Source organism: Hyperoodon ampullatus (assembly GCF_949752795.1).
Source record: "Hyperoodon ampullatus genome assembly, chromosome: 10".
NCBI lineage: Eukaryota > Metazoa > Chordata > Mammalia > Artiodactyla > Ziphiidae > Hyperoodon > Hyperoodon ampullatus.
The window spans coordinates 97,589,947-97,614,543 of record NC_136923.1 but is presented as its reverse complement, the minus strand read 5'-3'; the positions used below and the strand labels follow the sequence as shown (position 1 = coordinate 97,614,543).

The 24,597-nt window shown below is 45.7% G+C and overlaps 1 protein-coding gene across 1 annotated transcript in view; it reads right to left on the bottom strand.

The window, feature by feature from the left end:
• Positions 1-8,728: 8,728 nt before the first annotated feature.
• The window catches only part of NEDD9 (neural precursor cell expressed, developmentally down-regulated 9), a gene marked incomplete at both ends in the record, with an annotated part of 73,755 nt that continues 57,886 nt past the window's right edge, over positions 8,729-24,597 (bottom strand). The window contains 5 exons of the mRNA XM_079712123.1: positions 8,729-9,238; positions 11,431-11,520; positions 12,863-14,089; positions 14,900-15,001; positions 15,486-15,587. Of these exons, the coding sequence (XP_079568249.1) occupies positions 8,729-9,238; positions 11,431-11,520; positions 12,863-14,089; positions 14,900-15,001; positions 15,486-15,587 (2,031 nt within the window). The remainder of the gene's footprint in view (positions 9,239-11,430; positions 11,521-12,862; positions 14,090-14,899; positions 15,002-15,485; positions 15,588-24,597) is intronic.

Here is a 24,597-nt window from a genome sequence, read left to right as displayed (position 1 = left end):
AAACACCTTCAAGGTTGTTTTTCTTTCTTTTTTTTTCAGCCGCAAACTAAATCTGTGCCTACTTGCTCGGGACCTGGGAAGAAGTAAGGTGAGCTTAACGTCGCCTCCTCCTCCTCGTACGCTTCGGGGTTTCCTGGCTGGCGTTGCTCCTTTGCCCTCGCTCTTCACGAAGCCCCGTCCGGGTGCCCGGCGGGGGTGGTTCAGTAAGCGTGGAGCTCACACAGGCTGGTTCCATGGAGACCTTGGTGCTTCCTTGGTGTCACAGTGGATCCACATCCATCGAGATGCCCACAGCAGGAACCCGCAGGCCCCCTCTCCATCAGACACCACGTCCAGTTCTTTTTTTTTTTTTTTTAATTTATTTATTTTTGGCTGCATTGGGTCTTCATTGCTGTGCGTGGGCTTTCTCTAATTGCTGCGAGCGGAGGCTGCTCTGCGGTGCGCGGGCTTCTCATTGCGGTGGCTTCTCTTGTTGCGGAGCACGGGCTCTAGGCGCGTGGGCTTCAGTAGTTGTGTCACATGGGCTCAGTAGTTGTGGCTCGCGGGCTCTAGAGCTCAGGCTCAGCAGTTGTGGCACACGGGCTTAGTTGCTCTGCGGCATGTGGGATCTTCCCGGACCAGGGCTCGAACCCACGTGCCCTGCATTGGCAGGTGGGTTCTTAACCACTGTGCCACCAGGGAAGTCCACGTCCAATTCTTTACCGATCATGTTGACTCCCCTCCTACGCACCTGGAATCTGTCCACTTCAGCCTCCACTCCTCCTCTTGAATTCAGGCTGTCTTTGCCCTTTCTCCTGGGACTGACAAAAGAGTTTCCAAACTGAGCTGTTAGGATCTACAAGGCTCCTCCTCACTTTCCACACTTCAGAGTGCTGCTTTCAGACCAAAGTAAGTGTTTCTCTGTATCATTATTGGCCACTTTTCAGGAAGCTTTCCCATGTGTTAAGCACCTCTTAATCTGTCTCTGACTGGATTTCTCTTCCCATCTGTATGTATTTAATTTTTCTTTCACTTTCTTGTTTTCCATCTGAAAAGTACTTCTACAGTATTTTTTAACTCCTTATATAAGATTGACCTTCACAAAGCATTTCTACAAAAAAACCAAAAAAACCCATCCAAAGGAGTTGATTATCTGGGGGAAGTTCATCCAAATGAATCACTGGTTTACTTTCTCCTTTTTTATTCTGGGACATTCAGATGATGAGAAACGGATTGAGGAAACAATGAAGTGTGTTCGTGTGTTTCTCTAGGTGCCTTGTGTAAATTCAGGGGTCTGGGTGGCAGAGGTCAAGATGCTGCCTCTTGCCTGCTGGTTCTAAAGCGCTATCATCGGGTGAGGTCTTGACTTTGACAAGCAGGGGTGAGACCGACACTGACTCTGCGAGCCTTGTTAGCAGGCCTCGGCCTTTTGAGAGGGGAGGAAAACAAAGACGAACTATCTGAATATCCTCGAGCAGGTTTTCATAAGTGTTGAGAGAGAAAGCAGATCTTAGGGTCAAAAAAGTTTGGGGAAACCGTAGACAAGACAGGTTTCTCTATTGCGAGATTCCATCGAGCCTTTACTGTGCTCCCGTGTGTCACCACGTCCTCTGTGGTATTTTCCAAAATGACGACAGCATATCCGCCAACAATTTATTTCTCAAAATATCTTGAGAACCTGGAATATCAAAGAGCCTAAAATATTGCTTTAGAATATGCATCTCTTGAAGCTGATATTTGTTCCACTGAAACTTTTTTTTTTTTTTTTTTTGCGGTACGCGCGCCTCTCACTGTTGTGGCCTCTCCCGTTGCGGAGCACAGGCTCCGGACGCACAAGCTCAGCGGCCATGGCTCACGGGCCCAGCCGCTCCGCGGCATGTGGGATCCTCCCGGACCGGGGCACGAACCCGTGTGCCCTGCATCGGCAGGCGGACTCTCAACCACTGCGCCACCAGGGAAGCCCTGAATTTTTATGTTATGTTGGAGTACAGTTGATTTACAATGTTATGTTCGTTTTGGGCGTGCAGCAAAGTGATTCAGTTATGCATACACATATACCCACTCTTGCAGATTCTCCTCCCGTGTGGGTCATCACAGAGTGTTGAGTAGAGTCTTTCTCGACTCTTTCTTCGCCTCTCCCCGCCCCTCTTGCCGCCCCCAGTCTCCCCCCCGCTCTCTCCATTCTCCTCCTTCCATCCGTCCATGGTCTTCACAGGCTCCCTGCCCGCGGTGTGTGCTTTCTACCCAGCCGAGATCACTTTGATTTTTCTCTCTCGCTGGACTCCTAAGTCTTTTCCTGAAGCTTTCAGCTGGGCATGTGTCCGTCACCTGACTTGAGTTGTTTAAGACTCATGTTTACTTTTGGTCCCAAACGAAGAAAAGCAGAGAGCAGGGCTCCCCCTTCTCTCCTGCCCTTCGGTGCAGAGACGCAGGCTGTGAGGCGGGGTGGCTCCTCGGGCTGGGACAGCTGCCGCTTGTTGATGGACAGGGCGGATTTGCCAACTCTGTTCAGCCAAGCAGGAAACTTTCAGTGAGTAAACGAATCCTTGTTTTTCATGTCCTCTGGTGAATAGCAACATTTCTTTTGTCATAATTCCTCAAACACTATGAAGAAAGTAAATGTGGTTTATGGGGAAACATCTGAAGCCCAGATCAACTTTTACTGACTAGGGGAGGAGAAAACCGTGTTTGTCTCTCGGGTGGGTCATGACCTAGCCCAGGATGGACTCTTGAGAAAGCTGAACTTTCTGATTGGAACTTTTTCTATGGGTCCTCCAGGGTTTCTGTGAGTTGGTGGATGATAATAATTGATTTGAAAAAATGTCAATATTATTAATATCAACATTAATATTGATTTGAAAACAATGGAATGTTAGAGTTAGTTGGGAAATATTTTTACGTCTTTTAAAAATCAACTTTAGGGGCTTCCGTGGTGGCGCAGTGGTTGAGAGTCTGCCTGCCGATGCAGGGGACATGGGTTCGTGCCCCGGTCAGGGAAGATCCCACGTGCCGCGTAGCGGCTGGGCCCGTGAGCCATGGCCGCTGAGCCTGCGCGTCCGGAGCCTGTGCTCCGCAATGGGAGAGGCCACAACAGTGAGAGGCCCGCATACCGCCCCCGCCAAAAAATCAACTTTATTGAGGTATGACTCACAATACAATGCACCCACTTTATGTGTATATTATGCAAATATTTGCATTCACATAATTACCTTAGGAATCTAGATAAGATATAGTTCCAAAACAGTGGCCACTCACCACGTGTGGCTATTTAAATTAAATTAACTAAAATTAAAAACAGTTCCTCAGTTGTACTCATCACATTTCATAAGCTTAATAGCCACATGTGATTATTGTCTACTGTATCGGACAGTGAAAATTACAAATACACACACACACACACACACACACACGGCACTGATATAAAACATACATATAGCACTGAGATAAAACATATCCATCACACCCAAAAGTTCCTTTGTGTTCTTTTCCAGATAATTCCTAATTCTCAATCCTGATTTCAGGAAATCACTGATGTGATTTGTTACTACACATTAGATTTGTGTTTTCTAGAGCTTCATATGTACATACTCTTTATTTACCTGGCTTTTTCTCAGCATAATGTTTGTAAGGTTGATCCATTCGTGCTGTTACATATGTAACTAGTTCCCCCCTTTTTAGCACTGAACTGTATTCCATTGTATGAAGAGACCACGATTTATTTATCCACTCACCTGCTGATGCCATTTGGGACTATGCTAAATAAAGCAGTTAGTTTTGTAGACATATATTTTATTAAAAATTTTTTTTAATTGAAGTACAGTTGATTTACAATGTTGTTAGTTTCAGGTGTACAGCAAAGTGATTCAGTTATATATATATATATATATATATTCTTTTTCAGATTCTTTTCAGGTTATTACAAGATATTGACTATAGCTCCCTGTGCTATGCAGTAGGCCCTTGTTGTTAATGAACATACATTTTCATTTCTCTTGCCTAAATACCTTTGGAATTGCTGGGTTATATGCTAAGTGTATACTTAACTTTATAAGAAATTGCCAAACTGTCTTCCAAAATGGTTGTACCGTTTTACATTCCTACCAGCAATGTAGGGGAGTTCCAGAGAACTCCAATTATTACCAATTACTACCATTTTTTGTTTACTTGTTCTATTAAGTACTGATAGTATCTAAATCTCCACCTGTAATTACAGATTTTCCGTTTCTCCTTTCAGTTCTATCAGTTTTTGCTTCATAATATTTTGAACCTTATGACTAGGTACATTCGAATTTAAGAATGTTTTGTCTTCTTTATGAACTGACCCTTTCACGACGACATTCCCCTTTTTGTCCAAGTTCTGAATTCTACTTTGTCAGCTGATATAGTCACTCCAGCTTTTCTTTTTAAAAATTAGAATGTGCATGGTATATTTCTCTCTCTTTGTTTTTAACTTATCTATTTTTACTTAAATTGGGCATCTTTTAAATAGCATATAATTTAGTCTTGCTTTAAAAAAAAAAAAAATCCTGTCTGAGAATCTGACTTTTAATTGTCCTGTTTAGACCATTTACGTAAAAAAATAATAATTGACAAAGAATAAACTGTATGCATTTCAAGTGTACAATTTGATGAGTTTTGACATGCATATACCCGTGAAGCCATCACCACAATCAAGAAAATGGGCATTTTCATCATTCCCCAAAGGCTACCTGAGCCCCTTGGTAATGTACTCCTCCCCCCACTCCTCTTCCCTGGCAACCACTGATCTGCTGTCTGTCACCGTGGTTTGCATTTTCTAGAATTCGGTATAAATGGAACATACTATATGTCCTCTTTTTCGTCTAGCTTCTTGTACACATCATGATGATTTAGAGGTTCATTCATGTTGTTTTTTGTTTCACTTTTTTTTCCCTTTTTGTTTCTGTATAGTATTCCATTGTGTGGATATGTAACAATGGTTTTTCATTCACATAGACATTTGGGTTGTTTCTAGCTTTTGGCTATTACAAATAGAGCTGCTATAAACATTCTTATACAAGGCTTATATGGACATATGCTTTTATTTCTCTTGGGTAAATACCTAGGAGATGAATTCCTAGGTCCTATGGTAGGCATACATTTAATTTTCTTTTTAAAACTGCCAACCTGTTTTCCAGAGTGTTTGTACTGTTTTGCATTCTCCCCAGCAGTGTATGAGGGCTCTGTTTGCTCCTCTTTCTCATCAACAGTTGGTATGGCTTATCTTTTTAACTTTAATGATTCTATTTGGTGGGTTTGTATTTCATTTACTTATTGTCTATTCACATGTTTTTTTTTTTAATTTTACCTGTTCCTTTTTATTTTTTTTAAATTTTATGTATTTTTTGCCTGCGTTGGCTCTTTGTTGCTGCATGCGGGCTTTCTCTAGTTGCAGTGAGAGTGGGCTACTCTTTGTTGTGGTGCGCGGGCTTCTGATTGTGGTGGCTTCTCTTCTTGTGGGGCACTGGCTCTAGGCACGTGGGCTTCAGTAGCTGCGGCGCGTGGGCTCAGTAGTTGTGTCTTGCGGGCTCTAGAGCGTAGGCTCAGTAGTTGTGGCGCACGGGATTAGTTGCTCCACGGCATGTGGGATCTTCCCGGACCAGGGATTGAACCCGTGATCCCTGCATTAGCAGATGGACTCTTATCCATTGCATCACCAGGGAAGTCCCCTCACATGTCTTCTTTTGTGAGGTTTCTGTTCAAAATTTTTGCCCGGTTAAAAAATTTAGTTATTGGGACTTCCCTGGTGGCACAGTGGTTAAGAATCTGTCTACCAACGCAGGGGACACGGGTTTGAGCCCTGATCTGGGAAGATCCCACATGCTGCGGAGCAACTAAGCCCATGCACCACAACTACTGAGCCTGCACTCTAGAGCCCATGCACCACAACTACTGAGCCCGCATGCCTAGAGCCTGTGCTCTGCAACAAGAGAATCCGCTGCAATGAGAAGCCCAGGCAGCAACGAAGACCCAACACAGCAAAAAATAAATAAATAAATTTATTTAAAAAAATTTAGTTATTTGTTTCCTTATTCTGTTACATGTCCTTGGCTGAGGTATGTGGTACAAATATTTTCTCCTGGTTTGTTGGTTAACTTTGTTTTCTTAATGGTCTTCTTAGAAAAGTTTCAAATTTTGATAAAGTCCAATTTATCAATTTTTAAAATTATTTATGCTTTTTTGTTCTACCTAAGGAACCCTTGTCTGCCTAAGATCACAAAGATTTTTCCCCTGTGTTTTCTTCTAGAAGTATGAGAGTTTTAAGTTTCACGTTTAGGGCTATGATCCATGTGAGTTAATTTTTCTGTAAGATGTAAGGTAAATATTCATTCTTTTTCCATGGAGAGATCTAGTTGTTCTAGTGCCATTTTTTCAAAGGACTTTCCATTTCCCAAGAAGTACCTCGACACTTTCTTTGAAAATGTTTATAGATGTGGGGAAAAGGTATATGCAAGGTATATTCAGATACTTTATCTGTAACTCTCAGTAGGATACCAGAGTGAAAGAGTGGGCCAAGCATTAAAAATAATTTATGTGGTTACGAATGTCTTATTTTCATCAAATATAGTTTTCTTTTAAATATTTCTTGATGTCCATTCCAGAATGAATCGAGCAATTCCCTTTGATTCTAAAACCATGTGAATAGTAACATCCATATTATGATAGCAGAAATCATTCCACCCATCATTTAAATATATAGGCTTTCTGGTGAAGAGCAGCTTTGTTCCAGATATTTGGGTTTGGTAATGTTGACAAATTCCAGAATTTTCTTTAAATGATGCAAAATGAAAAAATAGCACTCAATTTTACTCAAAAATCTAGATCTATAATATTGATAAAATCACCATAATTTAACTTTCTATATTAGGAGTGCCAAAATAAGCTAATATTTAATTTTGAGACAAGGAAAGAAATAGAGGAAAAGAAAACCCAACGCCTATGAAAACAGACATCTAAAATTTTAATGATTTAAAAATAGCCTGTATATACAATGTGGGAAAGAGAGTAATACAGATTGAACATTTTGGTTTGGAAAACGTGAAACGTCACCACTTTGCTCAAGTCTGTCATCTCCTAAGAAATACACATTATACGATGAAATCTACAAGGACACTTTTCAACCTCTTCCTCGTTGATTTTCAGCAACCTGCTTCTTCCTTCGCGCACACTTCCTTGTAACGATACAGCTTCTTCTGGCAGAGCAGAACGTCAAGAACTACAAGAGCGGTGGTTCTGAAAAGCACTTCTAGGGTAAGTTCCACTGATTATTTTGTATCCCACTTAGATCATGCATCCTTCTCTCCTAAATCCTTTCCTGTTCCAATGATTTGGTTGTTTAAAACAAGCAAGCTCAATTAAGTCAAGTCATATATTGCAAACCAAAATGTTTTCCAATTCATTTTCCAAATGAAAACTGGACTGATAAATCGTAATTTGCTTCTTGACTTGGTAATATGTGACTACATTTACCCCCCGGGGTAAGAAGTGTGATGAATCTGATGGCTTGTGGTGTGTTTGTGCTGTGCCAACCCCAGCAGGTACTAGAGGACAGACTATGGAATGGACGGATGCTGTGCCGAGCTGGGAGACGGTGGTGGGCAGTGTGCACAGGGTCATTGGCCAGACAGAGCTGTAACGCCTAGATGGGCTCCATACAGCTGCTCTGAGTGCTGGGTCTGCATGTGCATGTTTTAGGGAGGGTACAGGATCAAGCATCGGATTCTCTTAGAGTGGGATGTGGCCTGGTGGCTCTAATGTTTAGGTGATCAAGGAACTGGCCAGTTTCCCTCAGGTAATGGGGTAGTAGCACCTAAGGGAATGTTGAGAGCCAGAAAGGCCCTACTTACAACTGGCAGATGGGACCATCCTTCCTTTTGTGGATGATCATAGTCTGATGTGTCTTTATGAATTCCTGCTGCAAATAATATATTTTTTGCACATCTAAAAACATCCTTTGGAAAATCGCATGGCCAAGTCACTCATAAATGCCAGTGATCAAAAAGCCCTGTGGAAACACGTCCTCTCCATGCTGAAACAACCCTAAGTGGGGACATGGCCCCTAAGTACATGCGTCACTCCTCCAGCACCTAACATGTCAGAGTTTGGATTAACATATACTTGCTGAAACTTTCTCTCTAGGAGGGCTTTTTCAACCAGAAGTGAGGCATCTTGCAATAACGTGCCCAAGACAGCCAGTGTTGGAAGGGGTTTCAAAAACAAAAACAAGGCATAGCATATGCCTCCTTACTGGAAGGCGCACACCTGCAAATATACTATGCTTCCCAGACTTGGGAGTGACAGGCTCAGAACAATCGCGAGTATATGTAGAGCAATATTACAACCAGCTGGTATGTTTTCTAAGAAAAAAATGCAGCATTAGGAGGTGCTTACTAAGGTGCTTCTTAAGTCATGGTTTTCAATGGAATGTATCAGACAAACATCTACGAACGAACATGAACACGCAGTCATACACACACACACACGGACAGGACTCTGTACAGTTTACAGTTTACGTCTTAGATGCTTAGATGTGTACGCAAGAACCACGCAGGGAAAAAAAAGTTCCCCTAGAGTTCCCTGAATTTCTGAATGTCGTCTAACCCATCAAATGTTAAAATATTTCATTTTCATATAAAATATCTACAAAAATAGATAAGATTTACAAAAACCAGAGAGTATTTCCAGTTTTCCTCAGTAACCCAAGTCAGTCCCTCTTTTGCTGCTCTTCTTCTCAGAATGTCGCCATCTCCAGCAAAGAGCGCTTGAAGAGCTGCGCGTTCCTGGACAGGTCGGTCACCTGGTGGACCATCTCCTGCAGGGCGGACGTGCTGGGGTAATGAAGCGCGGCCGTCTTGGTCGCCAACACTATCGTCTTGAGCTGCTCGCAGAGCTGGTTGCTGGAGTTCATCACTTTGTTGCGCACGTCCTGGGCGGCCACCTGCCTCGTCAGCGTGTCCCCGATGAACACCAGTTTGTGGGCGCTGAGGATGACGAACTTGCTGTGCGCCACGAAGATGCGCGGGGGCTGTGCCGAGCTGAGGCAGCTGAACAGAGCGTCAATGGCGTTGAGGAGGGAGATGTAATGGGTCTCACACTGGTCGTAGTAGAAGCACAGCAGCTGCCTGTCCTGGGCGCCCACGCCGCTGCTGGTGCTTGGGAGGCTCTGGGAGGGCTTCCACTTGGAGATGTCGTTCTCCACGGGCTTTGTGATTTCTTGTTCCAACAACTGGAACTGACTCAGCTGCAGGGAAGGAAAGAGCCGAGTTTGTTAAGGATGCGGCGGTGTGCCAAAATGGAAATTAACCAGGGCTTGCAGTTAAAACGCAGGGATCTTCATCCCAGTGTGAGGTGCTTATTAGAGGCCAAGACTTGTCCAGTTGCCTGGCTTTCCTAAGTTGTGACCTGTACAGGCTGACAAAGAGGATCCCTAAGGAATCCTCCAGCTCTGACTTCTGTGATTGGACACGATGGTCTCGTCTGTCCTCAGGCTGGAAGGCAGCATAGGGTTTAAACCCAGCTCTGTTACCTACACCTTTACGAAGGTTAAATGAGTTAATATTTGCAAAGTGCTTAGAAGAGTGGTTGGTATAATGGAGACTCTAGGTAAATGTTTATTAAATGTTGAGTGGTGGCCAGGGAAAAGGAAACGCAGGGATCTCTTTGTCAGGCCAGTCACTGACGGTTCGCTCCTTCTGGGGGAAAGCCTTGACTTTGTCCCTTCAAGGCACTTAGATAAATGACAATCCATGACCCTGTTCTACTTCTCCTACTCTTTCTGTCCAGATTTATAAATGTCATTATCCAGCACGACAGGGTAGACTACTGCATATAAATAATGTGCGCTGTGGAAGAGAACTCCTCTAAGGGAATCTGAACGCAGGCTGTGCATCAGAACACTTAGACCCCCAGAGCGGTCGAAAGGAAGGGGCCTCACACAAGCTCAGACTCAGTGTTAGCTTTCTGCCTTCTCTCCTCACTGCCCCCAGCTGGTGTATTATTTAAACTGCAATGATAATAATCTCCAGCGATTGCACCAAGTGTCAGGAGAGGCTCTCTTTTACAGGCAAGGACTATCTATCTGTGACCGGAGTTTAGGACTCAGTCTTCTGCCCTGAAAAAGAGCTGAGTCTGAGCAGGGTTAACCTCACCCAGCTTCTCCCCTGAGAAGTGCACAGCGAGCTTTCCTTTTCTGTAGACTCTGTTTTCTCCTTAGGAATTACTAGGATTTCAACAAGTTCCCCAAAGCCCTGCAGTCTTACTTGGCCAAATGCCAAAGCAAACATAAACAGATACAGGGCGATGCTTCAAGGTATTCAGCTTATGCTTTTCCAAGTATGTTCATAAATATATCATCTCATTAGGTCGGAGGGGAGGGGGACTTTCTCATTTTATAGAGAAATAGTCGAAGCTCAGGGAGGTTAAGTGGCTTGCCTGAGGTCATGTGACTGGTTGGCCAGAAAGTGCAGATTAGAGCTCTGGTTTCCTGAGTTCAGTGCGTCATTTCATGTCCCTACACGCCATTTCAGTTCATCCTAAAAGGCCTATAAATCCTCAATCCATTTCTTGTTATTTTTGTGCCCTTGTATTAGCAATACCCATCATTATTTGCCCCACTTATGCCCAACTTTTGAATGAAACTGCCTTGCCCAAAGCCCTTAGTAAATGGACTTGGATATAGTTTGAAAACACTGGATCCTGCCCTCCTCCCCTTAGATTGGACCAAGAACAGCCAAGCCATAGGCTTGGGTAGTAGGGGAGAAATAGAGATAGAGACGATAGAGACAGAGGGAGATAGATAGAGACAGATAGGTAATGGCCCAGACTCTTTTTTAGGGAATTTGATAAACCACAGAAGGGGCTGACTATTAGCGAGGAAGCTGAGATGAAAAACTATATATAAGAAAGGCTTTGAGTGTCCAGCTGTGGGTTCTGTAAAGTTACAGGGAAGCCAAATGAGTAGATAATCAGAGGAAACTGCCAGAAAATAGAGGCCAAGGAAGTCAATTCAGAGAGACACAAAGTTAGTAGAGGAAGGAGAGGACACTGACAGTCCTAGTTCTTTAAGACATGGCTACCTTCATTTTCTGTTCTCGGATTCCCCTACTGTGGCTTTACTATAAAACCCGTTTGCTTGGGCCAGCTTGAGTGCATCTTACCCCTTGAGACCAACTGCCTTAGCCCAAGAGTCTTAATATGTTAGATGTACAGGCTTAGCCTGGAAAACCTGTATTTGGACATAGTCCAGGTGCACCCAGCTAGATTACTAAGGCCACAGACCTTCTCTTTGTTCTTATACCCTATTATGTGCCTTGGAGCTTGTTTATGCCAAAGTGTACTGGGAGGATCAAAACCATGATCTTCTGACGTTACACTTTCCGTATTAAGTGGGAAATCTTTTCAATACCAAGTAGGTTTTGTTCTGATTGAACGTACCTGATGATGTTCCAGCTGCATCTTGTTCTGTTTGATGATATTTTCTTTTTCCAAGAGCTCCTTCTGTTGCCTCTCAAACTCCTCCTTACCCTATTATTTTCCAACATAAAGAAAACATGACGTCACCACTAGGATTTGCTTATGCTAACAATTTCATTGACAGACACGTGAATACTCTTCCATTTTCCACTGCCTTGGCAGTTTCCCGCATGCCCAGTTAGGCCCTGCGAACCCCAGGCAGGGCCTCTCGGCCAGACTTCCAGAGTCACTGTGCGGATGAGAACTGAAAACTAAAACCCACTTGCATGTGGGGTGCCATGCTCTCCGCTCCACTTTACCATTTTTGGAGGCCTAACCACGGCCCCCTTCAAACCTCCTTAAGTGGTACTTTTTCTCAGGGCTCTTTTCTAATAGGTTATATGCAAACCCATAAACCTCCTAACGGGGGTCTAAACGGGGTCCACATTGTATTTCTAGTTTCTTTCCATCATCTCAGCTCTACACCACGTTCGCATTTCCCGAGAGGCAGGGCTGGACGGCCAGCCGGGTCAGGGCGTGACGCCTCCGTCTGCTCTCTCCCCATACGTTCCTTCAGCACAAGGTGTGGCTCTGATCCCCCCTCCCCAGTTGTACGCAAAGGAACTGTGTGTAATAATCCTCAGGATACTTCGCGGCTGTCAGTCAAATGAAAGGAATGGCAGAATAAGATAGTAAAGCAAATTCTAAGTAATGGATCTTGTAGAATGTTTTAATCCCCCGAAGGGAACGGGCAAGCTCTCGGGATCCCGAGTCCACCTGGTGGGATTTCCCCTTGGAGGACGCAGACTGTGACGGCCCGATTTCCATACGCCGCTAAGTTCTAGGTCAATTGGCAAATGCCCAGTGCTCTTCAAGGTAAGCCTATGGTGCGGTTAAGTTTCTCTGTCAGTAATTCTACACACATACACATACACAGTATAGAGCTGAAGGGACCTTAGAAATTCAGAGGTTTTCAAATCTTTTTCCTTAACTGTGAACACCCTTCACCCTACTTTTTTTCTCAAATAAAGTATTGTGCAGAGCCGTATCATGAAGTGCAAACAGAAGTGGAGCTGGTATGTCTATCTGCAGGCCCACTAGCTACTTGGGGAGTCTCCTCCGGCTCGCCTGAGGCACATCCATCAGATCCAATCCAACCCTGTGCTTCATTCATTTTGCAAATGAGGCAGTGAGATGAGGTTACATAAGTTGGTGACACAGTGTCACGGAAAAGCCTAGAGGACTCAGGACTCTCAGGCCAGTATTCTTCCTACTGGACAACATTGCCTCCAATTTGTGAACCATTCATCATGTTTCTGAACATTAACCTCGGTCTCGGCTCTGGCAGCCTTATAGGCATTAGCCGCAGGCCCCCGTGTGTGCATGTAGGTGCCTTAGGAGTGTGTTTCTTTACCTGGAGGTGGACATAGTCATAATCATCCATCCAGCTCCGTTCAGAGCCGTCACTGCTACTACAGTCAGGGGGCTGGTCCTTGCCCAGGCTTGGGGGCAGTGGCTTGTTGAGGGCTGGAGCCTTGTGGTCCCCGGGATGCAGCCGCTGCACCTGGGAGCCGGCGTGTGGGCACTCAGCGGAGTTCGTGATGCTCTCAGGCCCGCCCTTCCCATGCGAGCTGCCAGGGCCCGGCTTGAAGAGGGTCTCCGCGTTGGTGTTGATGGTCGTGGTCAGCTGCTTGGCATCGTCGGGCACCGTCTTTGCCACCATCACGAACCGGTCCAGGTCATCCCATTTGTTGTGGGGCTTGTTGACGGCCAGAACGTTCAGGGACCAGCTGCACTCGTTTAAGTCGTGGCTGGTCTGGCTCAGGATCTGATGGGAGTCCTGCAGCCTCTGGAGTTCCCGCTTCATCTTGCCGTGGAGGGGGGGCTCCGGCAGGCAAGAGGCGTTGGCCGTGGCCCCCTTGGCGAAGTGCAGGTAGTCCCTGAGGACCAGCTCCACCCTGTCCACGGCGGCGCGGACCTCGTTGACGTGTCGCTCCATGTACCCGTAACCCCGCCAGTCGGTGGTGACCAGCGCCAGCAGGCCCGAGACGCCCATCTCCAGGGCCTGCTGCAGCCGGTGGAGCCTCTCGATGGCCGTGTCTGGATCCAGGAAGAGCCTTCTGTCCTGGGACGGGGAGGCGGACAGCGAAGATTCCTTCGAGGTGGTGGAGGACGTGGACATGGTGCTGCCGGTGCTGGAGAAGGACAGCCGGTTAATGCCGTCCACCACATCCTGGGAGCCTTTGGCGTCCGGCGGGCTGTGCAGCGGCACGTCGTAAACCCCGTCTCTCTCTTCGAGGTTTGCTTTCCCGCTGGTTTCTGCTGGCGGTGCCAGAAACTGGACCCCCCGAGGGACATCATAGGCGTCGCTCTGGGAGCCCCCCGGCTGGCGCAGCTGCGGGGCCGGTTGGCTCAGGGAAATGCTTTGGTGTCTCCGTGGCGCCAGCTCCGCTGCGGCGTCCCCGTTATATTTAGTGTGAAGGTCCTTCCCCAGGGGCTTGGTGCCGGCAGGGGGGATGTCATAAACGCCCTCGGGTCTGCCGTCGGGCCGGCCTGCGTGTCTCATCGGAGGGGGGAAGTCGTACTCTTTCTCCCTAAGCCCGGCCTCATCTCTGCAGGCAGGGGGTGGAATGGCGTATCCCTGAAAAGCAAGTGGAGAGCGAAGCTGTTATTCGCTCAGTTGGCTCACGTGACGGTGCGGAAACTGAGCGGTACATCAGGATGAGGGCCAGGGGCTGCCCCCATCTCGCTCGCCCTCCACCCCCAAGTGTCTCCCTGCCCTCACCTCCCCCGCCCTTTGACAAGCACATCCTCCCCTGGCCTCCACGCTGCCCTGCGTGGACCCCTCCTGCCTGCACTGCTCTCCTGGGCCTGCACCGCTGAGCACCTCCTGGGTCTCCTTCCTCAGCTGCTGCAGGCTGGGAGGGCAGACGATGCATGAGCAGCCCGGGCCAGGCGTCAGGAGGCCCAGAGTCTCTCCCGGACCTGTCAGCCGTGTGCTGCCCCATAAGCTGCTTCAGTGTTCTGAGACACAGTTCCCTCATCTGTAGAATCAGGATGACTGTACTTCCTGAGCAGAATGAGTCCAATGCGTTAACCCATATATATATACGGCCTGAGTAAGCTGTGACACCCTATATAGACATGAGCTATGTGAGACACAGGAGTTGCTTGCCAGGCGGAATTGATTACTTTACCTTCTTATTGGCTCTCCTTACTGACTCCCCATTTTTTTGGTGTGGGCCCCTAAATATGGAATTCCTAGAATTACCTTTACTGCCGTTTCTTCCTCCCTCCCCCCTTCTCTTCCCTCCCTGCACTCTCTTACGAAGGCTAGCTTCTCCTCTTTGGTTTGTTTATCCCAGTACACACACACACACACACACACACACACACACACACACGCACGCACACACACACGCGTTTTGCTGCTCTGTAGTAGCTCACTTACCCCTTTGGTAGGAGGGATGTCATAGACCCCTTGAGGTTTTATCTCTCCCACTGGAACTGAGAACACGGGGCCTTTCACAGACGACGGTGGGATGTCGTACACCTGAAGAGAAACACCCCACCAGGGTTACCCAGCATGGAAATGTCTTATACTTGTCATTTTTTTATGTACTAAGCTTTTAATGACGGATTTATTTACCAGGTTATGTGTTCCCTTGCTCTTTGGCTGAATTCTATGTAATAAAGGGTTGATGGAATTTTTCTCTTTCAATTTTGTATTCTTTGACTTAGATTGAATATAAAAATGATCTTAGGTAAACTGTCTACACTGTATTTTAAATTGTAGCTTAAATTTTACGCTGCCTGATAAACTGATAAGCAATAAAAGCTTTGTTAGATCAAAGCCTCGATTCCCTAGTAAAGCAAATCCAGAAAACATAACTTAAATACCATTGGCTAAAATGGCCCCTGGATAGACAACCTAAATAAAGCGTCACATGACATGTACATATTTTGTGAACTTCCCTTTCCTCTGTAGCCCTGAAGGAAAGCTGCCCTCCCCCAGTGACCACATTTCTGGTACACACCCCGTGAGCGGTCTGGGAAGGAGGGACATCATAGACGTCCTTTTGGTATCTGGATGGGTACTCGTACACATAGCCATGGCCTGTCCTCATCGGTGTGATCACCTGTGGACAGGAAGACACGGGTAAAATTCCAAGCCGAGTCCTGAGGGCATCTCCTAGCCTCCTAATCAGACACTCCACCCTCATCTTTCACCCGACTAAAAAGAAAGAAAGAAAAAAACCCCACAAAACACACACACACACACACACACACACACACACACACACACACACACACAGAAAGAGGGAAGAGACAAAAGGAAGGAGACAAGGAAGGAGACACCAGGCCGGTAAACTTTTAAATTCCCCTTGAATCCCAGTGAAGAACCATTCCCTGAAATATCTCTGTCCCCATTCCTCATGGTAACAAGATCACCTCAAAGTTAGTCAGATAAAGTCTGAATTCCCAAAAGGTACGTGAAAGGAGAATCACGTTTGAATTATGAAAGTCCTAGATCAACCCTTTGGAGCATCAAAAGCACAGCATTTGAAAAAAAAAAAAAAAGGCTCTGAAACTATTTGTAAATAGAGTTCAGCCACTTAAAATTCCTCTCATACCTTCCCCAGGAAGCCTCTTCATCTGACGTTATTATGATTATAACTAAAATTCCATAGGCCACTAGAGTACTTTTATGAAGGCTCACACAGCGCTGCCCTTAGAAGCCTCCAGGAGCTTTCATTTTAACGAATGAAACACATGAAATACTGAGTCTGGGAGCCGACCAGGAAGAGAGTTGAGGTCTAATCATTTTCCCATTTCCACCGGGGAAGCAAACATCCAGACGGTACCTACGTCCAAGTGATGTCAAAAGTCAAGTACACTCATCGCAGCTCGAGCATCTGGAACCAATGTCAATGAAACAAATTTCACCCGACAGGCTTGCATTTTCATATCTACACACTTCATTGTGTCCTAAGCACAGGTAGAGAAACGACTGGAACTTAAACTCCTCTGAAAATATATTTAATCCCCCCAAAGCTCCTAAACGACTAGGGTCTTGTTTCTGCCTAACCCCTGTCCCCGAATGCTAACAGCACCCACCTAAGTATTGCTCATGACATTTGTGAGAACAGACACTGCAAATTAGGAAGAATTTGTTGTTCCCTAAGAAACCATCATCTTTTATCCTTTCTCTAATGTGAAAACTCTGGCGTCAGGCTGCCTGCAAAACTATGCAAAAAATGCTCATATCCGTCTTACCCCGAAATGGGTGGAACTCAGCCAAATGCACCAATGCCCTTCTCCCTGGGGGCTCTAAATGCCCGGGTTCAATTTGCTTTTAAATCCCTGGTGCTTGTAGCTGATTATGGCTTGCAATGAAGGTAAAAGAGATTAGTATGCAGCCACCATCCCATCCAATCTCTCCACTGCCTCGGGTTTGAAAAAGGAATCTCTTGCTTTAAGGTTTGTTGGCATGCAACATACAGAACCACTTTACAAAGTGGCTACTGTACTGTGCAGAGCAAATCTTCCTTTTTAAAGCAGGATGCTCTTTGCTCAAGAAAGACACAATGTGTCCCCAAGGCCCTTATGTAATTTTTTTCTTCACTCACTATTGTCCAGGAGAGAAATGAAGTATCTTCTCTTGGTCTATCTCATCAGCTCCTCTATTTATAGCTCTCTGTTTTGGCTGTTTAATAGAACCTGCTCACAGCGCAGCTTTTGTTCAGTCTACAAGTTTCTAAGAGTGGATTCTATCCAAGGTTGCCAAGTTAGTAATAACGCTAATGGAAAACCAAGGCTGGTTGTGCTGAAGGCCAGCAGACGGGTTTCATCTTTAGTTTAAAAAAGGGAGCGGGGCTGGGAGATAGATGGGGTGGTGCTAGTATCTGAAAATAGCGCTTGGTGACATGTAAACATAAGGCCCAGCCTCAGGAAGGCGGGTCGCCAGCCAGGCTCTGCCTTGCCTTTGCAGATCGTCCCTGGCAGGGAGCATGAATGCTTCCCAGTATTTAAGGTCTCACTTCCTGACAAATGTCACAGAACCCCCCGCGTGCTCTCTCTTTCTCATTTAGAGGATGCCTGTGGTCATCTGGTTTTTAAAAAACTTTGCATTCCAAACCAGTCATTTTCCTTGTTTATGCATTAAAAGAAACAGATGGTGAAAACCACAGGGGGAAAAAGCCAACAAAATACAACCTTCCCCGATGCCAGCATCCTGATGTTACTATCCAATTCGCATCGGTCCACAAATGGCATGGAAACGGGACCGGGGTTGTGCATCTGGTCAGACACAGGTAGGGCACATAGTGAGCCCCTTTGTGACGCGCCTGAGAGAACAAGGAGCTGGACATCCTCTACTTCTCCTCCTCACCCCATTGCTTGGGTCACTTTCATGCCAATTGTGTGTTCTCTCCTCAGAGGAAAGTGCTGACTGTTCTGTACCTTACAAAGTATCCAGTTTTGTGGTTCATAAGGCCTTTTCTTCCTGCTTGACATAGTCCACAAAAACCTTTCTACTTCCCCAGGATTACTGAACCTCAGCCTACGAGGAACACCAAGGTCTAGCTAAGGGGATGTATGTTTGGGAAGAAATCTCCTGGGCATTTGCACAGCAAGGCACTGATGTAATTGCTACACAAAGGGCATCTTAAAAACTAATTTTCTCAATGAAATCAAGTCAGGTTTTTCATTTCCTTGTTTCCTCCATTTGTTTTTCTTTCCTGCATTCCTTTCATTCTGCATATTTATTTATAGTAATAAGGGCTTAGCCTTAGGAATGACCAAACTGACCTCTTAGTTCTTTAGCGTTGCCACAAAGGGGGCTGAACCGTGGGCTCCCCAGGGCTCTATGACCGACTACTCTCCTGGTTCCCCTGCAGGGGATTTGCATCTTCCAAATATGGATTTTCTGTCCAGATGAGGAATCCAACCTTCCTTGGACGTTAGTATACTGTTCTGGTCAAGTAATGGAAGCGTCTGAAGGTGGGCACTTTGAGAAGAGCCACAAAGCAGAGAAGGGCAGACTCTAGACGTCTAGAAAGGGAAGAGTCCATGGAGTAAACCTCGGAGGTCGGACCCCGGCTGGGGAGGATCTAAAGGCTGGAGACTGGGGTCACGTTAGCTCTCTACCAATTCCGCTTGTGGGAAAAAACCAAGCAAACAAACATGACTTACCCCACCCCACACACTTTGAGTCACACCATTTTGAGCCTCAGATTCTGGCAGCACGAGCTTTTTAGAGATGCTGTTAAGACTTCTGAGTCTCATAGTTTTGAGAGCCGTGCGTGCTGAAATTTGAAAAGGGAGTCTGTGTCTGGGGTAGCAGCGAGGGCTAGGAACGCTGAGAACCGTCAGGTGTGAGAGTCAGAGGCCTGGGACAGAGGCCCGGGGTCAGTCATTCGTGTCTCCACGTTCAGTTGGCTTGAGTTTGCACCTGTAGCAGAGCCAGGGCCTTACGCTTAGATGCCTGTGCGCTGAGCAGGCCGGGTGAAGTGAGAGGTAAGCCGGGATCCTGTGTTGGGGGCACAGAATTCATCCTCTTTTGAAAGGGGGCAGCCAGTCCTCAGCTCCAGCCAAACACCATCCTGAAAAAATACTCCCTGTGTTGCCAGATCTTTCCAATTTTCATGAGAAGTCAGAGAGGGGTTCCTTAAAAAACTAAAAATAGAATTACCATAGGACCCAGCAATCCCACTACTAGGCATATACTCAGAGAAAACCATAATTCAAAAAGACACATGCACCCCAATGTTCACTGCAGCACTATTCACAATAGCCAGGTCATGGAAGCAACCTAAATTCCCATCGACAGACGAATGGATAAAGAAGATGTGGCACATATATACAATGGAATATTAACTCAGCCATAAAAAGGAACGAAATTGGGTCATTTGTAGAGACGTGGATGGACCTAGAGACTGTCATACACAGTGAAGTAAGTAAAACAAATATTGTATACTAATGCATATATGTGGAAGCTAGGAAAATGGTACAGATGAACTGGTTTGCAGGGCAGAAATAGAGACACAGATGTAGAGAAGAAACGTATGGACCCCAAGGGGGGAAACTGGAGGGGGGAGTGGTAGTGAGATGAATTGGGAGACTGGGATTGACATGTAGACACTAATATGCATAAAATAGATAGCTAATAAGAACCTGCTGTGTAAAAAATAAATAAAGGGCTTCCCTGGTGGCGCAGTGGTTGGGAGTCCGCCTGCCGATGCAGGGGACGCGGGTTCGTGCCCCGGTCCGGGAGGATCCCACATGCCGCGGAGCGGCTGGGCCCGTGAGCCATGGCCGCTGAGCCTGCGCGTCCGGAGCCTGTGCTCTGCAACGGGAGAGGCCACAGCAGTGAGAGGCCTGCGTACCGCAAAAAAAAAAAAAAAGAAAGAAATCTGGATTTTTATGTGATGTCTGATTTTGGAAATTGGCTCAAATATTTCAAAGAGCAGCTTGGCCAAATGACACGTCTCTGGCCCCCAGGGTGCCCAGTCCTTGCTTTCATCTGTGTATTTCTTCCTGCCTCCTCAGTCCGAGGGCAGGACCTGAAAGCTCTTCACCAGCTCTATGCTTTGGCAAGACTGAACCACTCCGTTTTTCATAGGTGCCCTGCGTGCCAAGCCGCTGCATCTTCACTCACACTGTGTCTTTGTCCAAGATGCTCATCTTTCTTTCCTCGTGTGCAAACTTCATTCAATTTTCAGGGCCAACCTGAGTGTCTCTCTCCCACAAAGCCTTTCTCAGACAGATACAATATCTCCGTCCCTGGAACCTTCCGCGTGTGCATATACATCTCTCACACTGCTTAACCCTTGAGGTTTCACTGTTTCAGACCATCTCTTCTCTTCTCTTCGCATTGTGGAGACAGAGACCATTTCTCCTCCATTTGTATATAAACAGCAGGGCCTAGCACAGTGCCTTGAATATAGTAGATCTTGGATAAACGTATCGACTGAATATATTAATGAACTAAAGGAAAACTCAAGGCTTTTCTTAAGCAAACTGGTGTGGATCTGGAGAGGACACTAAACAGCTCTGCCTATAGAGGATGAGGTTGGTTTCCAGGTAAGTCAGCTCTAGGATGAGTGGGACCCATGGGGTAAGGGACATGTCTTATCAGCCATGCATGGTAGCACTGGGCAAGTGGGGTGGCCAAGAAAGCAGGGTGAATGTTAGGTAAAGTTGAGAAATCAGACACCATGGAAGAATTATCACCTGCACCACTATCTGGTGCAAACCACGGTTGGATGGCGGCAAAGAAGGGCCACTAGATGGTTTCCTTTTCCCCAATCTAGAGCTTGCATGTGACCCAAACACCTGCGTTCTTCTCAGCCACAAGCCAGAAACATATGGGGGAGTTTTACAAAAAGAAATGAAAACTAACTCTGCTTTTTACCTTAACATCAGGAAAAAAATACAGTAGAAAGGAACAGGAGTCATGCTTTCTCTAGTTCTGAAAATATGTGACAGGCCCGTGTTGCATGAAGTCTTCTACCAAAGGCCAAGGCCACACTGGGTCTTTGGCTCACTGTAAGGATTAGGTCTGATGAGGGGAGTGCTTGAGAACGTAAGCTGGACCCAGGCAGAGCTGGATCTAGATCCTTGCTCTACCACTTAGTAGCTGTGACAACATGACCAAGGTATGTCCTGGCCTGTTTCCTCATTAGTAAAACAGAAGTAATAATACTTAGAGGCTATTAGGAGTATTAAATGAGATCAAGTACATAACGTACCTGGCAAAGCATAAACCCGTAAGCCTCAGCTATTTTTATCATAATTGTTACCTAGGTTAAGCAGATTTTACTTTTGGGCTTAAACTGTGGACTAGGTAATTCAGATCAATCACCCTAATGAAGACAGCTTTAAAAAAGTGATGAGAATATATGAAAAATCTTCTTGATAACACCAAAAGTTAAAAGATAGTAAAGAATTACCAGGTGAAAACTGAAAAGTGGAGAAGGAATTCATAGAGGGAAGCCCAAATTTTGAGGCTGCTTTTTCTCTGGGGGCATTTGCTGATCTAAAACAGGTCTGAGGGGCTACATTGTGTTTTTTCAGCTTCTATGGGGGAAGGGAAACATTGGACTCTAGGGCTCACCAAGGTAGGGACCCTGATAACCAACCTGCAGTTTGGGTTGGGACCCTAAGGGCCGCATGCAAAAGTAAGGAGTAGCTGGAAGTGAACCTACCCTTGTACAGGCTGAAGCTAGGCTTTAAGTCATCAGGCTTGGCAAGAACACCTCAAAGCCTGAAATTAGATTTATGTGTGCCTGTGAGGCTGGCAGAGGAAGTAAAATCCTCTCTGGATTTTTACTCTCTCTGAACAGCTTTACAGGCCTTGTATTATTTCTACAAATATTGTTTAAAAACCACAAATGTCCAACACACAATCAAAGATAACTAGGAATTCAGGAGACAAGGCAACAGAAACAAGAACAAAACAGCCAATTCCTGCTTCCTTCCAAATAGGATGAGGCTGTTTCTGTGTTGGTGATCACAGATCTCAAGGCTGTTTGCTTTCAAAATGTTTCATGATTAAACCGTAGGAGAATACAAAATTTAATCATTCCTAGATTTAAGTCATGGAAAAAGAAACTAACCTTCACAAATGTATACAGTGTTCCCAGTGAGGTCTACGAGGCAATGGGAATTTCAAATTAAAATGGTACATGACAAGGGACTTTTGCCCTTGGTGATCATCAGTGTATTTACTTGGGTTACTATTTTACTCTGGTCATATCAGTGTTGCCATTGTCACAGTTATCACCATAACAGCGCAAGACACACCAGTGGAAAACCCCAGGAGAAAACGTGCTTTATAATCTGAGAGATAAAGATATTTATCCAAGAGAAAGACAGCAAAGTCCCAAACCCAAGAGACTTTACGGAATTTCTCCTCTGCATTTCTTTTCAGTGGAAGAGCACATGCTGGGTTTGTCAAGAGGGTCTCACCAAGAAGTAGGACGCATACCCACCCATGAGGAGTGTCTAGAAGCAAAACACTTTCTATAAAGACAACTTCTGTTCACGTGGTATCACGTGTACCAAGGTCTCAGCAAGTCTACCTGGGGGCGCTGCTTCCCTTGGGCATCCAGTTTGCCTCCTTAAAGCTGAGCTGGGGGCTTCCCTGGTGGCGCAGTGGTTGAGAGTCTGCCTGCCAATGCAGGGGACACAGGTTCGAGCCCCGGTCTGGGAAGATCCCACATGCCACAGAGCAACTAGGCCCGTGAGCCACAACTACTGAGCCTGCGCGTCTGGAGCTTGTGCTCCGCAACAAGAGAGGCCGCGACAGTGAGAGGCCTGCGCACAGCGATGAAGAGTGGCCCCCGCTTGCCACAACTAGAGAAAGCCCTCACACAGAAACGAAGACCCAACACAGCCAAAAATAAATAAATAAATGAATGAAATTTAAAAAAAAAAAAAAAAAAAAAAAAAGCTGAGCTGGTGGGAGCCTGGGATGGGGCATAGCAGAAACAGAGGCCCTGTGGTTAGGAGAGCTTCAGCAAGATGCTGCCCATTCAGGGGTGCGCTGGGGGAAGTGGGAAGGGAGCAGGCTGTACCATTCATGAAGGCAGATCCTCCTTGCCCACCCACCGACCCTGGGAAAGCCGATTAATAGGGTCTCAGGTCCCGCCATGTTCCGTGCTCCCTTGCACCAGCTCTACTGCTCACATACTTATCACAAACTCTCATTTCTCTCCTCCAACGCTCGCCCATTTTTACCCTTTCCCTCCTTCCATGCTATCAGCAACCCGAAAGAAGAACAAAACAGTAAAAAGGATGCAGAAAAATCCTCCTGTTTGACTGAAAGAATTGGGTAGAGTAGATGAGACCAAGATGGGATGGGGAGAAGCACAGGGAACTTCCTTTGGCGGCATTGGTCCTGTTCTAGTGTATTACTATTATTCTTCATAGTTCTACGCTGGATGTATGTACGTATCAAAAAAAAATTCAAAATCGTAAAAATAGAATTTTTTATAATTTTAACAAAATTTTAAAAAGTAACATGAAATCCCACTTGGAGGGGTTAGGGAGGAGTCTTTTGTCACTCTTTTAAGTTTCTGTATCCCATGATGTAATTGTGTCTAAGTCTCTACAATCCAAAGCAACATTAGGAATGGTGTGAATTACACCATGCTTTGCTTCTCATATCTAGATAATGCCTTGATAATGGCCCAGTGGAGTTTACCCATGGAGCCGGCAGAGCAGGAATGTGTGTAACCAGCTCCTGGTGTTCTGCCCGAAGGCCTAGCCAAGAACCGGGCAGCCCAGGTGGTGCTCAGGCAATGTAATGGGTAACTGTTGAGAAGTTAAAAAGTGCCACTGGGCCATAATGATTACAGTACAGACTTATAACCTCACCATTAACAGCACCTAAGATCATCTGAATTCAAAAGTAGGCCTCACTGATTAGCAGCCATCTTTTGCATTTTTCTAGACATACGTGGAAAGTAAAATTACATCGCTTCCTGTCTTTCTTTAATTCCTTGACGCCCAGTTTTATTTATACTATCTCTGGGACCTGTACATTAACAAGAGTATTTTGATTTCTAAAACTGCCTGTTGGAAAGGACTTATTTCACTTAAACGCCCTTAAAAAGCATTAACAGAGCCACCACAGTATTTATTTGATCTTATAATAACTTCTTTGTCTTAAAGCCCATGAACTGTGTGACCCTTTCCCTTTAAAGAAAACCCTAGGAAAAGAAACATCAGAATTAGCGGTGGCTGCTCATTAGAACTTGGATCCCATTTTCAGAAACTGCCAAGTTATCGAGGTTTGTCTGTTTAAAATCCAAGATTACGTGTTGCTTTCCTCTGACTGGATTTATTAATTCTCTATAAAGTCTTTCTGCCCCACTTGGGTGTAGCAGTGAGCTCATCTATTTACTTGTTGTAGCAACAATATAAAGAAAACTGAGTCCGGCCTTTAAAATACACCCTCGTGGGCCCCGTGCAGTGCACCGTGAACCCTTCCCTTCCTACTGCTTCTCTCGTGCTCATCAAGATTTCTCCCCCTGTGTTCTGGGAGGTGATTTACTTTCCTTCAAAGACATTTTGATGTCTGATTTTATGCCAGAAGGTAGCCTTTTGCTAGCCACGTCTAAATCACGGCCAGGCTCTTTTTTC